The 13,205-nt window shown below is 51.9% G+C and overlaps 1 protein-coding gene across 1 annotated transcript; it reads left to right on the top strand.

Annotated features, from left to right (window-relative positions):
- Positions 1–5,656: 5,656 nt before the first annotated feature.
- LOC127036589 (uncharacterized) lies at positions 5,657–12,813 on the top strand. Its single transcript, XM_050927625.1, has 3 exons — positions 5,657–5,711; positions 6,061–6,182; positions 11,474–12,813. The coding sequence occupies exons 1-3, from the start codon at positions 5,670–5,672 to the stop codon at positions 12,180–12,182; spliced, it is 873 nt and encodes a 290-aa protein (XP_050783582.1). The 5' UTR covers positions 5,657–5,669; the 3' UTR covers positions 12,183–12,813.
- The last annotated feature ends 392 nt before the right edge of the window (positions 12,814–13,205 follow it).

Here is a 13,205-nt window from a genome sequence, read left to right as displayed (position 1 = left end):
CCATTCAGAGGTGACAGCATAACCAGTGAAACGCTTGCCATCAACATAGAAGGAGCTTCCGTCCGAGAAGAGGATGCAATCGGGGTTGTCCAGTGGCACGTCAAACAGGTTGTCTCTTATCTGTAAGATGCTGTAAACTACTTCCACACAGTCGTGCTGATCCTGGAGGACTGGCAGGTCAGGAAGCAAGGTAGCTGGATTAAGGGGTCCACACCTTTCAAAAATTAGGTTAGTGTCTTCTAAGAGTTCGGCCTCTAGCTGTTGCTGACGATGGGCCGAAAAGACTTGGGTTGTGCCCCTACGCAGAAGGGCTGACAAGGCATGAGAGGTCCAAACCGTGGTAAAATGACCCAGGGTTAGGCTCTTTGCCTTTGTGATCAGCAGGGCAGCTGCTGCCAGAGTCCGGGTGCAGGATGGGGTTCCCTGAGCGACAGGGTCGATTTGCTGAGAGTAAAAAGCAAGCGGGAAATGGTGGGGCCCGCTCAGCTGGGTAAGGACACCACTAGCAATTCCGCCCCTCTCGTGGACAAAAAGGTGAAAGGGTTTGCTGTAATTGGGGGGGCGGAGAGACATGGAGAAGGCCACACTGTCCTTGAGTAACTGAAAGGCTTGAATAGTGTCCGGGGACCACTGCAAAGGGTCAGGAGCAAGGTTAGCAGTGAGTCGGTGGAGCAGTTTGCTTAACTCCCCGCAGGACGGCAACCAGGGGCGACAGAAGCTAATTAATCCTAAGAAACCTCGAAGTTGTTTCTTGGTGTTCGGTAGAGGGCAGTTTTGAATAGTCTTTATGCGGGCTGGGTCCATCTGTCTTCCCTCTGGGGTTAACAGGAAGCCCAGATATCGGACCTTTTGTGAGACCCACTGAATCTTTTTAGGGTCTACCTTGTGGCCTCTGGTGTGTAGGTATAATAAAAGTGCCTTACCATCGATGCGGAGGGCAGCTTCTTCGCGATTACCTAATAGGATGTCATCTACGTATAGGACCAATGTGGATCCCTGCGGACTGGTGAAACCTTCCAAGTCGTGGCGGAGGCACTGGCTGAAAATCGTGGGGCTCTCTCTGTAGCCTTGAGGAAGTCGTTGCCAGACATAACTTTGTCCCTCCCAGGTGAAACCAAAGAGATACTGAGAGTCTGGGTGCACAGGAATGCTGAAAAAAGCTGATTTTAAGTCAATAACAGTGAACCACTCAGCATCCCAGGGGATTTGGCTGATGATAGTAGCTGGGTCAGGAACTACTGCATGAAGAGGGACCACATACTGATTAACAACTCGTAGATCCTGTACAAAGCGCCAACGAACAGGGTCTCCGTCCTTTTTAGGAGGCTTTTTGACAGGCAGTATAGGGGTGTTACAGGGAGTGCGCTGAGGGCGGACTAGCTTTTGTGCAATGAATCCCTCGATAATGGGGCGGATGCCCTCCCGGGCTTCCAGCGACAGAGGGTATTGAGGGACTGACGGGGGGGTTAAGGAAGGCTTCACCTGAATCCTTACGGGCTCTGCCGAAAGGAGCAGGCCAACATCAGTGTCAGAAATTCCCCAGAGGGTTGAAGGCAAGTCAGTGAGGTCAGGGGAGAGAGAGGGGGGTGTTTCCCAATTACCCTGAGTAGGGGCCGAATCTCCTAACACTGTCATCAATAATCCTACCCCTTCAGGAGTGCAGGTTAAAGTAGCCTCAAGCTTACAGAGTAAATCCCGGCCCATCAAAGGGATCGGACAAGCTGGGGAAAAAAGAAAACGGTGAGGAAAACATTTATCAGCATAAACAACATTCAAAGGCAAAGTGAGTTCCAGAGACTGTGGGTTGCCCTCCACCCCAGTCGCAGTTTTAACCTCAGAGGATAGCCAGGGAGAGGGGGCATGATTTAAAAGAGAGAAAGTAGCCCCAGTATCAATGAGGAAAGAGACAGGCAGTCCCTGGACTGAAAGGGTTAAACGAGGCTCTTTGCTGGGAGGGGAGAAAGTGAGAAAGGAGCCGGCTAAAGACATTAAGGAAATAAGACCATCACATTGTTTGTCTTCGCCCCCGGGGTACCGTCATTGAGGAGGCTGAGTTTGCTGCGGCTGCTGCTGTTTCCCGTAGTTGATCCAGGCCTGGGGAATGGGCTGAGCTGGTGGTGCAGCTGTAAAGGCATCTCTCTAACTATACTTTTATTACTCGCAAGAGATTTGACAGGGACATCCTCTGGGCTATCCTCAGGGGGGGGGGCATGCACCCTGCTGTATCTGTTTGGACATTAGCCTAGTAACTACTCCTCCCGAGGTTTGCCCCTCCATTTCCTCCTCATCCTTCTGCAGAAATTCCAATTTGGGATTCTGCAGATTCCCCTCTGCTACATGGAGAGAGTCCCCCTGCGGAGGAATAGGGGCAGGTGCAGAGGGGACCAGCTGACGAGTCAAAACACGCCGTGGTTTACACCCTTCATTGAAATAACCTGGAGGGGGTTCACTCTCGGGAGAGTACCTGACTGCCATAATTTTTAAAGATTTCCACAGCTCTGCTGCTGTGTCCCAACAAAACCAGTAACATAACTGTCCCGGATGGTCTTTTTCGATCTGGCTCTTTACTCCTCTTAAGGCAGCCTGTTCGAAAGAGCCATACGAAGGCCACCTCATCTCCGGGTCGGCCAATACCGCGGTATACCCAGTCCAATTCCTTACACATAGTGTGTACAACTTCTTCCTAGACATTCCTGTCTGTACTGGGAGTTTCCCTTCGTTCCATAACTTATTTACAATCCCCAACGGACTCTCAAGAGGCACGCTAGTCCCTTGACCCATGGTGTCTGACAGGAGCCCTCCAACTGGCGTTTACCCTGCTGTCCAATACATGACCCCTCAATATTGAATTGGCTGGGAGAAATCTCCTGTGGCGCCTTGCCAATTCATATATGAGTGGTCTGACCACTGGACAGAGGTACCGCACCAGAAGGAATCCCGGACGAGCCCCCAAATTGTTAGGTAATAAAGCAAGTCCTCACTCACCTCTCCAGCACCCGAGTTCGTGCGGAGTTGGTATGGGGCACACAATTCTGTCAGAGACCAGACACCAATGCGTTGATCAACGGGCTCACACTATCCTTAGCTCTAAAAAGCTTTAGATTAAGTGTGGCCCCTTTATTAGGGGTGAGCATCAATATTTATACACAGAAGTAAACAAAGTGATTAACAAAAGATAATGGTCATGCATAATCAATCAATATTTTACAGGAAAAGCAAGTTTAACAAGTAAATGCATAGAGATAAAGGCTAATGGCTACTTAATAAAGGGGGTGTCATGAGTAGTTTGCAGGTCAGTGCTTTGTTCGATAAAGGGTTCAGAAAGGATTATGCAGAGACGGCCAGTCTGGGTGTGTTTTGGCTCCCCAAAGTTCACCAAAAGTTTAGACCCAACAGACTCAGGGCCCAAACAACACATGTGACCCATAGACATGGCCTCAGTAAGGAGAGCCCATGGTCTCAAAAGCAAGGCCTGAGTCAATGGCCTCGCTTCAGATCCCAGCTGGTGTGAACCAGCCCCACTCCCATGGAGTCGATGGGGCCAGACACCAGGGTCCTGGGAGAGTTGATGGCACTGTACAACCTACAATTCCCTGGGCTGTCCATGATCACACATAAGGAGCACAACGAGGTCAGAGTGGGCACCGTGGGCCCGCGTGTTGTCTGCTTCACACCGGCTGCACACCCTGAGGGCATTAAACCAAGAAACAGCAATTTCATGCTGGAGGGGCAGTTTGGGGAGGGGAACATGCTGTGCCCAGGGCTGGGCAAAAGGCTGGGTTCCCATGCCCAGAGGGAGGAGCCGGGGGGAAGGGCTGCACCCTGAGGGGAGTCTGGATCCCAAGGCTGCGGCAGTGGCTGGCCTCCAGTCAGGCTCCAGGAGCTTGAAATATCCCTGGGGTACGGACCTCAGAGACTTAGATCCTCTCACAGCAGCCTTGCAGGATGGCCAGGGAGGGTGCTGGCTAGGCCCTGTGACAGATGCCCCGACACCATTCACCAGGGCCCTGGCTGACTGGAGAGGGGCAGGAAATGGCCCCCCTGCTTCTAGCCACCATCCCTTCTCCCAGGAGTGACGGGGCTGCAGGAGGAGCAGGGATGCAGCCGGCCCAGAGCTCAGGGCTGCCCAGCCTATGGCCTAGCTGGTGGCCCATGTCTCTGCCCTCACTGTGCTCTGGCCCCTGGCGGTGCAGGGTCAAAGGGCCATTTTCCAGCCAGCCCCATGCCAGTTGCAGGCAGCCCTGGAAGAAGGGAAGGGGGCTCTGCCCAGGAACTGGCTGGAAAAGATGCAGAGCGATTGTGGAGCTCGGCTGAAGGGAAGGGGGCGGCCTCCTGGTCCCACTGATCCCAGCCCAGCTGTCCCAGTGTTGCCTGCTCCCCAGTGTCCAGAGGGGAGGATCCTGCCTAGGACCCACAGCCAGAGCAGGTGCCTGATCTGCACCCTCAGCTCACCCCACATGGGGATGTGGATGAGGGAGAAGAGGCTCTTTCATGCCATGGGGTCAGCCAGTGGTGCCTCCCAGGGCAGCAACAATGATGCAGCCTGTGTGTTTGAGACAATCTTCCACCATGACCCCCCCCGCCCTACTCCTGCCCCATGGAAACCCTGCTGAGTCCCTCTACCCCGCATCTCTCCTTTGGGCACAGGTGAATAGGGCCAAGGCATTAGCCCCACCCTAGTTCCAACAGTGTGCTCAGATCATTCCCAAATCCTCCTCCCATTACCCCTGCTCAGGAAGTGCCCTCAGCTTTCTCCACCACACGCTGTCCGGGGCATTGCTGGGCCACACGCTGCACCCAGGAACCACAGGTGAAAGGTCCCGTTGGTGCCGCCTGGCTAAAGAGCTGACGTTGTTCAGTCTAACCCAGCCCCAGTCAGCAAAATCCACACACCCGGCGAGTGGGGTTGGCACCTTCTTCTGCTCTCACTTCCCCAAACTCCAGGGCAAATTGAGCCCTTCGCTGTTTGGATTCAGCTGATTCAGCTTCCTCAGAAATCTGGACCAGATGACACCCACTTAACCTCTTAACAGCACTAGTCGGGGCGCACTCCTCAGGCCAGAGACTGTCTCTCATGCTGTGTCTGGGCAGTGCCCGGCGCAATGGGGAGCTCTGGCCAGTCCATCCCAGCGTGATGATGGTCTGGGCTGGGCTGGGCCTGGTGCTGGTTGGCTACTGGCCCCAGCCCTCCCCCGCCCCTCCTGAGAGTCTATTCACCTCAGCTGCACTCCCCACCAGCTCCTCACCCCGCCCCCCAGCCCTGCACCCCTTGCCCACCCATTAGTGGGTCAGGCCCCAAGGCCCCGCACAGATCCACAGGACCAGGCCTGTAGCCTCCATGGTGCCAAGCCTGGGCTGTCAGCCCCAGCATCCTGTCTCTCCCCAGGGCCCCCTGCGGCGCAGCCAGGCCAGCTCGGGAACCGGGTCCTTGTTCAGGGCAGGAGACGAGCTCTGCAGCAAACCACAGACACCCTGGCCCCAGGGCGCCCCCCTCTAGCCCAGCCCAGCAGCTGCTGTTGGCACAGCCGGGAAATGGAGGCTGCCTCACCTGCCCCTCACCCCACAGGGATCAGTGTGGCAGGGGAGGGGCTGGGCGAATGGTATAAAGAGGAACTGAGAGGGACTCGGCTGAAAGCCGATCACTGTGGATCTGGTGTGAGCATCTGTCAATGAGTGACGGCACCTCCTGCTCCTGCCCCATGGAAACCATGGTGAGTTCCCTCCGCCCTGCCTCCTCCTACCCCATGGAAATCCTTGTGAGTCCCCCCTCCACCTCTTCCTGCCCATGGAAACCCTTGTGAGTCCCCTTTGTTCCCCTACCTCCTGGCCCACGGAGCCCAAGGGGTGATCCCTCTGCCTACCTGGCCCCTGCCCCAAGTGATCCCATGTGGGTCCCCTCTGCCATTCACCTACACCTCCCCCCCACCCATGAAGTTCCAGGGGATTCTTCTCTTCCCCATCTCCTGTTGGTAATGCAGTAGGAGCTAGGGGATGTGGGTCGGGGGGCTCAGGGTTTGTGCCCAGGGTTTGGGGACACTGATGTTGTGGGGTCCTGTGCAGGTGCCAGGACGGATGCCCAGGGTTGGAATCCTGCTGCTGTCCCTTCTCCTCTGCTTCGGGCCAGAGACCACCAGGAGCATCAACCCGGATGCACTCAAAGTGATTGTGAATTATGTTGATAGGTGAGTGAGGCCCCAGTGGGGCATTTCCCATCTGACTGTGACCCCTCTGCCCTCCCTGGGGGGGAAAGCGAAGGAAAAAGGGGGGAAGATGCTTCACATTTGCCCTCAGTGGCTTTCTATCTGGCATAAATGGCTCAGTCCATAGCAGAGCTGGGAAGGCGTGATTCTGGGGAAACGGGGGGAGAGGGAGCCCTGAGCTGAGAGGGATGATTCTGGGGGTGTAGGGGGAGATGGGGCCCAGAACTGGGAAAGGGAGATGTGGGTCTCATTACTTGTGTGAAGGGCTGGTCAGAAACCAGAATTCCAGTTCCATCGGAAATGCTGAAACTTCTATATTTTTTCCTTTTGAATCAGAACTAAAATTTGAAATTTTCTACAGAATGGGAATTCCAAATTTTGTTTTGGAAAAATTGAAAACAGATTTTGGTTTGACCATATCTAACTATTTCATTTCAGTAAGTTCATAAGGTTTCCATTTCAGCTTTAGCAGCTTGACTTTTATGTTTAATAAATATAATATAATTATAATATAATATATAAAAATCCAGATTTTTTCACTGGTATATTATCAACAGTAATATAACATTATATAACAAAAGTAAAAAAAAATTATAACCAAATGTTTCAATCTAAACAAATTGTTGTGATTATGTTTCATCAAAAAATTACACAAAATCGATGTATTCCCTGGAAACCTTTAGGTTTTTTTGAGTCAGCCTTTTCCTAAGGAAAACTGTTCTGTCTGAAATATTTTGATGAGCAATAGTCATGTGCTTGCTATACACTCATAGACTCATAGACTCATAGGTCAGAAGGGACCAATCTGATCATCTAGTCTGACCTCCTGCACAAGGCAGGCCACAGAACCCCACCTATCCAATTTTATAACAACCCCTATCCCAGGATCGAGTTATTGAAATCCTCAAAAGTGGTTTGAAGACCTCAAGCTGCAGAGAAACCACCAGCAAGCGACCCGTGCCCCACGCTACAGGGGAAGGCGAAAAACCTCCAGGGCACCTGCCAATCCGCCCTGGAGGAAAATTCCTTCCCGACCCCAAATATGGCGATCAGCTAAACCCTGAGCATGTGGGCAAGAGTCACCAGCTAGCATCCAAGAAGGAATTCTCTGCAGCAACTCAGTACCCATCGCATCCAACATCTCCCCGCAGACCATTGAGCAGACCTGTCTGGTGGTAATTCAAGATCAATTGCCCAAATTGAAATAAATCAGTACCAGATAATTTGCACCCAAGAGTCTAAAAAGAACTGGCTGAGAGCTCTCTCAGCAATTGATGTAGATTTTTAACACAACCTGGAACCCTGGGGAAGTTCTAGCGGATCGGGGGGAGGGGAGATAAGGTTGTGCCTGTATTTACAAAGAGTAAATGGGACAGTCTGGGGAAGTATAGGCTGGTACCCAACACCAATCCTGGGCAAAATCTGTATGTGCCTCCATTGTCCCCTCGCCTCAATATCAGAGTTCTCATTCCACACACACACATACACACACACACACACACACACCATGCCAGTGACTCAGTGTGTCTCCTCATTTCCTCTGACATTGACCCTGGGCAGAATCATGAGAATGCTTCATACAGGGCGCCAAGAATAAAGCATTAAAGGGTGGAAAGAGAATTGGTGCAGAAACAGGTCTTGGGAAACAAACTCAGTATCTTCTAGGAGGAGATTGGGTGTTTGGTTGATAAAGATTACTGTGCTGACTGCCACAGCTCCCCAGGATGGGTGCTAAATCTGTTGCCTGATACTTTTTAATGGTTCGTAATACTTGTATTCGTTGCCAATTGATGAATGGGCTGAGAGTAAAAGGGTTCTTGTCCCAGAATCAAGCTAGACACAACTAAAACCAAGAAGTTCAATATCTTGTAGGGAACCTCAAGGTGTGTGGCATGGACATTCATGCTGAAGGCAAAACCAAGTCTTGGAGATTTTGATTAAAATCAGTGAAAAAGCCAGAGAAGCTCCAAGCCACATAGAGAGGTAGGATTAATCCAGTATTGGGGATACCTGTGGTATCATTCTATGCATGAGCTCTTAGGTTTGCATATTCACAACCTTCCTCAAGGATCTGGTGGTGAGAGACAAAGAACCGCCCCTTCTCTGGCAAGCCGAATGAGTCTGATGGTGCTCAGGTGCTGGTTCCTCGCTGCACACGGTTCATGGTAGATAACAATAGAGCTGAAAGGTCGAATAATGGAAAAACCAGCCCTCCACATGGTGGTTTGCCCTATTATAAGGCCTGCGCACTATCATGAATATTCATGCTTATGCTCACCCTTCCATGCCCAAATCTAACATCCTCACCTTGATAATATGAGGGGGGCACTTATCCCATAGGCGTACACAGTGATACATATTCATGCTGTTTTAGCTCATTATCATACCCGTCACCTCATGCTCAAGCAAATTTGTGGTTCTCACGTCCATGTTCCTGCAGCTGCCGTGTATCGTGTTCCAACTCCTGCTATTCCTAGTTCCCCAAAATCTCAGGGTAACTGTCAGACCATTTAACTGTGTCACAGGCCGACGATACTTGACTACATTTATGCTAACTTGCCTAAACTAATGTCTGACAGGATACAGCCTGTAGGTTCCTTGCGTTACAGCTTAATGGAATAGGGCAAGCCAGCCCTATGGCCTACAGCCCCAGCTTTTACACAGTCCCTTGACAGTGTGCCAGCCCCCCAAGGGGTCCCACTCCTCCTTAAAGGCAGGCCACACGGCCTCCCTACCTCCGAGACTGAGCCCCTGGGCTCCCGCCCTCCTGCTTCACCCCATCCCGGTCAGAGACTTTGATGGTCTTCAGGGTCACATGTATCTCAGCCAGTCTTTGCAGCAATGCCAGGCAGCCTCTGCAACCCAGAGCAGGGTCTAGCAGTCACCGGGAGCCCAGCACTGGGCAGGTCGTAGGTGAGCACAGAGGAGTGAAGGTTATGACACAGTTCAGACTGGCTGATGTCAGGGCTGTACCCGGCCAAGCTGCCATGGAATCCATTTGGGCCCCATCTTTCTGGGCTTGTCTACACTTAAAACACTACAGGGACACCTCTGCAGTGCTGCAGTGTAGACACTACTTACGCCAACAGGAGGGGGTCTCTCATCTCTGTATTAATCCACCTCCTTGAGAGGTCAAGGGAAGAGTTCGTCCACCGACCTCACGCTGGCTACACCAGGGCATAGGCTAGCTTAACTACATCACTCAGTGGGATCAATCTACCAGGCCTCTATCATTCCAGGTAAGAGCTGCTGTGTCTCTCCAAAGGGCAGCTTCCATCCCAGCTTCCTGTCACCTCCTGGCCCATCGTCCTCCGGCAGAGCCCTGCTGAGTTCACATGTACTACCTAACGGAGATTCCCATTGTTAGGTGTCAATTGGTCTGTCCTTGGGGTTCCCACTGTTTTTCTGGATCCTCCATTGGTATGGCTCTGTTTCAGCCAGTTAACAACCCATGCATACCACCCCAGACAGTTGTATGACCCAGCACCTGATATCTCCTGCTCTGCCCCAAAAGCTGCTTTCTAACTCTTTACACTCCAATGCACAGCAATTCAAAGTAGAGAGAAACTGAGGCATTCATCAAAATCATAAAAATATTACCAAAATTCCCAAGCTTGTCACGCTGACATTCTAGACATTGCCTGTGTGAGGGCTTTGACTTAGTCTCATGTGACACTCTAATAAAAGAAATTAGCACTCTACAAAATCAATGTAGCTTACATTCAATGGATTAAAAACTGACTGATAGATCTCAGCACGTCACTGCAAAGAGAGAATCCTCAGAGAATGGGGACTCTTCCAGTGGGATTCCCCAGGCCTCTGTTCTTTGCCTGATACTACTTGAAATCTGTATCAATGATCTGGAAATATATCTATATAGTATTGGGACAAGAACATATATATATGCAAACACACATGCACATGGCGGTTGCAGCCTTCCTAGCTTGTCAGCCAAGTTCACACACCCCTGGTCTCCTTCCATCCCTCCCACCCCCACTACCGGATGCCTGGGTGCCACCTCTCTTCTCTCTCTATTTCATTGATCTGCTCCACTTCCTTCTGTGTAAAAGCCTTTGTGTCTTTCCTTTTTCCTAGAGGGTTGCCCATGTCATTGTTTATGTAGGCCAACCTGTATTCCCTCCACTCTGAGTCCCATCTTCCCTCACTACCCACTCACCCAATGCCCCCTCATAAGGAATGTGTGGGTGTCTGGAGGTGTGGGGGGCTGAGACCCAGAGAAGGGAGGATGTTTTAACACAGCCCAGTGCCTGGTCAGATACCTAGGAGCAAAGAGCGCAGGTCACAGGTACAAGATGGGGCTTGTCTCCTGGAAAGCGTCGACTCTGAAAGGCATCCAGGGGTCACAGTGGAAGCCAGCTGAACATGAGCTTCCAGTGCAGTGCTGGAGCTGAGGGGGCGAAAGCAATGCTTGTCTGGATGAACAGGAATATTGGGTAGCAGAGAGGTGGGATCACCTCTGTATACAATGTTAACGACACCATTACGGGACACTGCATCCAGTTCTGGGGTCCACACTGCAAACAGGATGCTGGACAATCGGAAAGGGATCAGAACAGATGGATCCGAGGTCTGGATCTCCTAGAGAGAGACTAAAGGAGCTCAGTGTATTTGGCTTATCACAGAGAAGGCCAAGAGACATGACTTGAGCAGGGTCTGTAAGTATCTGCGTGGGGAGGAGATTTCTGACAGCAGAGAGCACGAGCACCGACTTTCATTTTCTCCACTCTGCCTCTTTCCCCAAGGCCCCACCCTTGTTCTGCCTCTTTCTGCCCCAGCTCTACTTTCTCCCCCAGTGCCTCCCACCCACCACCGAACAGCCAATTGACGGGTGGCTGATGGGTGCTGAGCACCCACTATTTTTTTTCCATGGGAGCTCCAGCCCAGAGCATCCATGGAGTCGGTGCCTATGGCAGAGGGTGCTTCGGTCAAACAGATAGAGGCAGAACGAGATCCAGTGTCTGGATGCTAAAGCGAGACAATTTCAGAGGGGAAATAAGGCACAATGTCTAACTGGTAGAACAACTTACTAAGGGATGTGGTGGCTTCTCCACCATGTGGAGTCTTTAAACCAGGGCTGGGTGGCTCTTTCTCAAACATCCACCCTAGCTCACACAAGAGTCATGGGCAGGGATCCCTGGGGGAGGCTCTCTGGCCTGGGCCATGCAGCTCAGACTAAATGGTCACAATGGTCCTTTCTGGCTTTAAACTCTATGAATCCGTAACCCAGACTCTCTCCTCTTTTCCCCACAAAGCTTTCGCCCTGACAGTAATAACCAATACGCAGCCGCAGTGAGCCTGCCTCAGGCAGCGTGTAATCTCCTCGAGGAGCAGCAGCTGAGGGAGTACCTGAGTGAGGAGGAGCTGAAAGAGATGAAGGCAAAACTCAACAGCAAGGAGCTGTTTGAGGGCCAGAACATTGTGGCTGCCCGGCCCAAATTCCAGAAAAAGAAGCCCACCCTGCACTCTGAGTTCCTGCTGCTCAGCCCAGACCAGAATGGCATCAGCCCCATCTCCCGCCTCTTGGACAAGACCAGGGACCAGAGGACTTGCCCAGAAACCCATGTCCCAGGCAAGGAATGCGGCAACAACTGCTACCAGAAGTGGTCCCCGGACCAACCTTGTGGTTGGAACAGCTGCCTCATCTTCTTCACCAAGTATTCGCCGTGCCTGGGCACCTGCCTTAACAGCTCAAACTGCTTATACATCCGGGACCTCATGGATGGGGTCTTTGGTGCCATCAATAACAACTTCCGGGCGTTGGCCTTCCGGCAGGTCTACCCACAAGACATGGCCCAGAAGCAGAAGGCATTGTGGGAAGCCTGGCAAACCATCCAAAACGCCCCAATGTACATGTGTGATAACAACGGCTGTGCCAGCTGTGAGGAGAAGATCCTCAGCCAAAACCCCTGCCTCAAGGGGGTGCCAGAGATGAGGGCCATGCCACAGAGAGCCCACGAGTGATGGGATCCCAGTGGGGATGAATTGGCTGGCTGGGATACAACCAGTTAACACACCAGTCAATTCATCTCCCTAACACGCCCCTCTGTCTCTCTGTCACATCCCCTATCTAGCCATCTCCATAGATACCGGGGGGGTGGCAATTCCTCCCCATTGCTCTCATTTCTAGGGTGCCCACCACCCTGCTACAGCAGTCCTGGATTTGCCCGGCAATCTTTCTCGCTCTATGTGGTGCCGCAGCTATATCGGTGTCATGTGGGTGCAATTCTAGCATGGAGCTCTTAGTCCAAACAAGGGTGGCACAGATGAGATGTGTCAGTGGATGGGGCAGATGGGGAGCATGATAGTGTTGGTGTCACTCTGGCATAATCCTAGGTAACTCGGAAAGGGGGTAGACCACAAGTGTCAATGAAGCCCTCCTGTTGTAGGCCTCAATGAACCAATGTTCCTCCATGTTCAACACTTTGTGTAACCTAGTGTAACCGAATGTACTAATAGTTGCAAAAATGTAATGTTAGCAGTTAGCTTTTGGTTGTAACAGCCAGTTCTCTGCTGTAATACATTGAAGCTAGGCTAAAGCAAGTTTCAAGGCCACTTTTAGATACAGCATACATGTCTCTGCAGTAGAAAGGGGAAAAGGGAGGGGGAAAACAAAAAAAGGTGTAAGAAAAGAATGCTGCAGCTGGACAGAAGAGGGAGGGAAAACGGGGGATTGCTAGTCAGTGAGAAAAGTTCTCATGGATATAAAGGAACAGACTGCTTGTTTTAGGTGTGCTTGATCTGAGTCATTCTCCCTGCACCGCTTTGAGATCTCAAATAAACTTGGTTTGCTTCTCCACCCTGGTGTGTTTATTGGCGCGGCACACCAGGCGACAGACCCCCCCCTACACTGTTGCTTGGCCTCAGGCAGTTATCTGCCGGCAACAATAGCAAGGGGTGGAGGCAGACTGGGGATGGGATAGGGGGAGGGGTGGGCCAGATGGGGGATGGGACATGGCGGGGGGGCGGGTCAGACAGGGGGTGGGA

Source organism: Gopherus flavomarginatus, chromosome 18 (genome assembly GCF_025201925.1).
Source record: "Gopherus flavomarginatus isolate rGopFla2 chromosome 18, rGopFla2.mat.asm, whole genome shotgun sequence".
Taxonomy (NCBI): Eukaryota; Metazoa; Chordata; order Testudines; family Testudinidae; genus Gopherus; species Gopherus flavomarginatus.
Note: the sequence above shows the minus strand (reverse complement) of the source record. Positions and strands in the feature narration are given on the sequence as shown.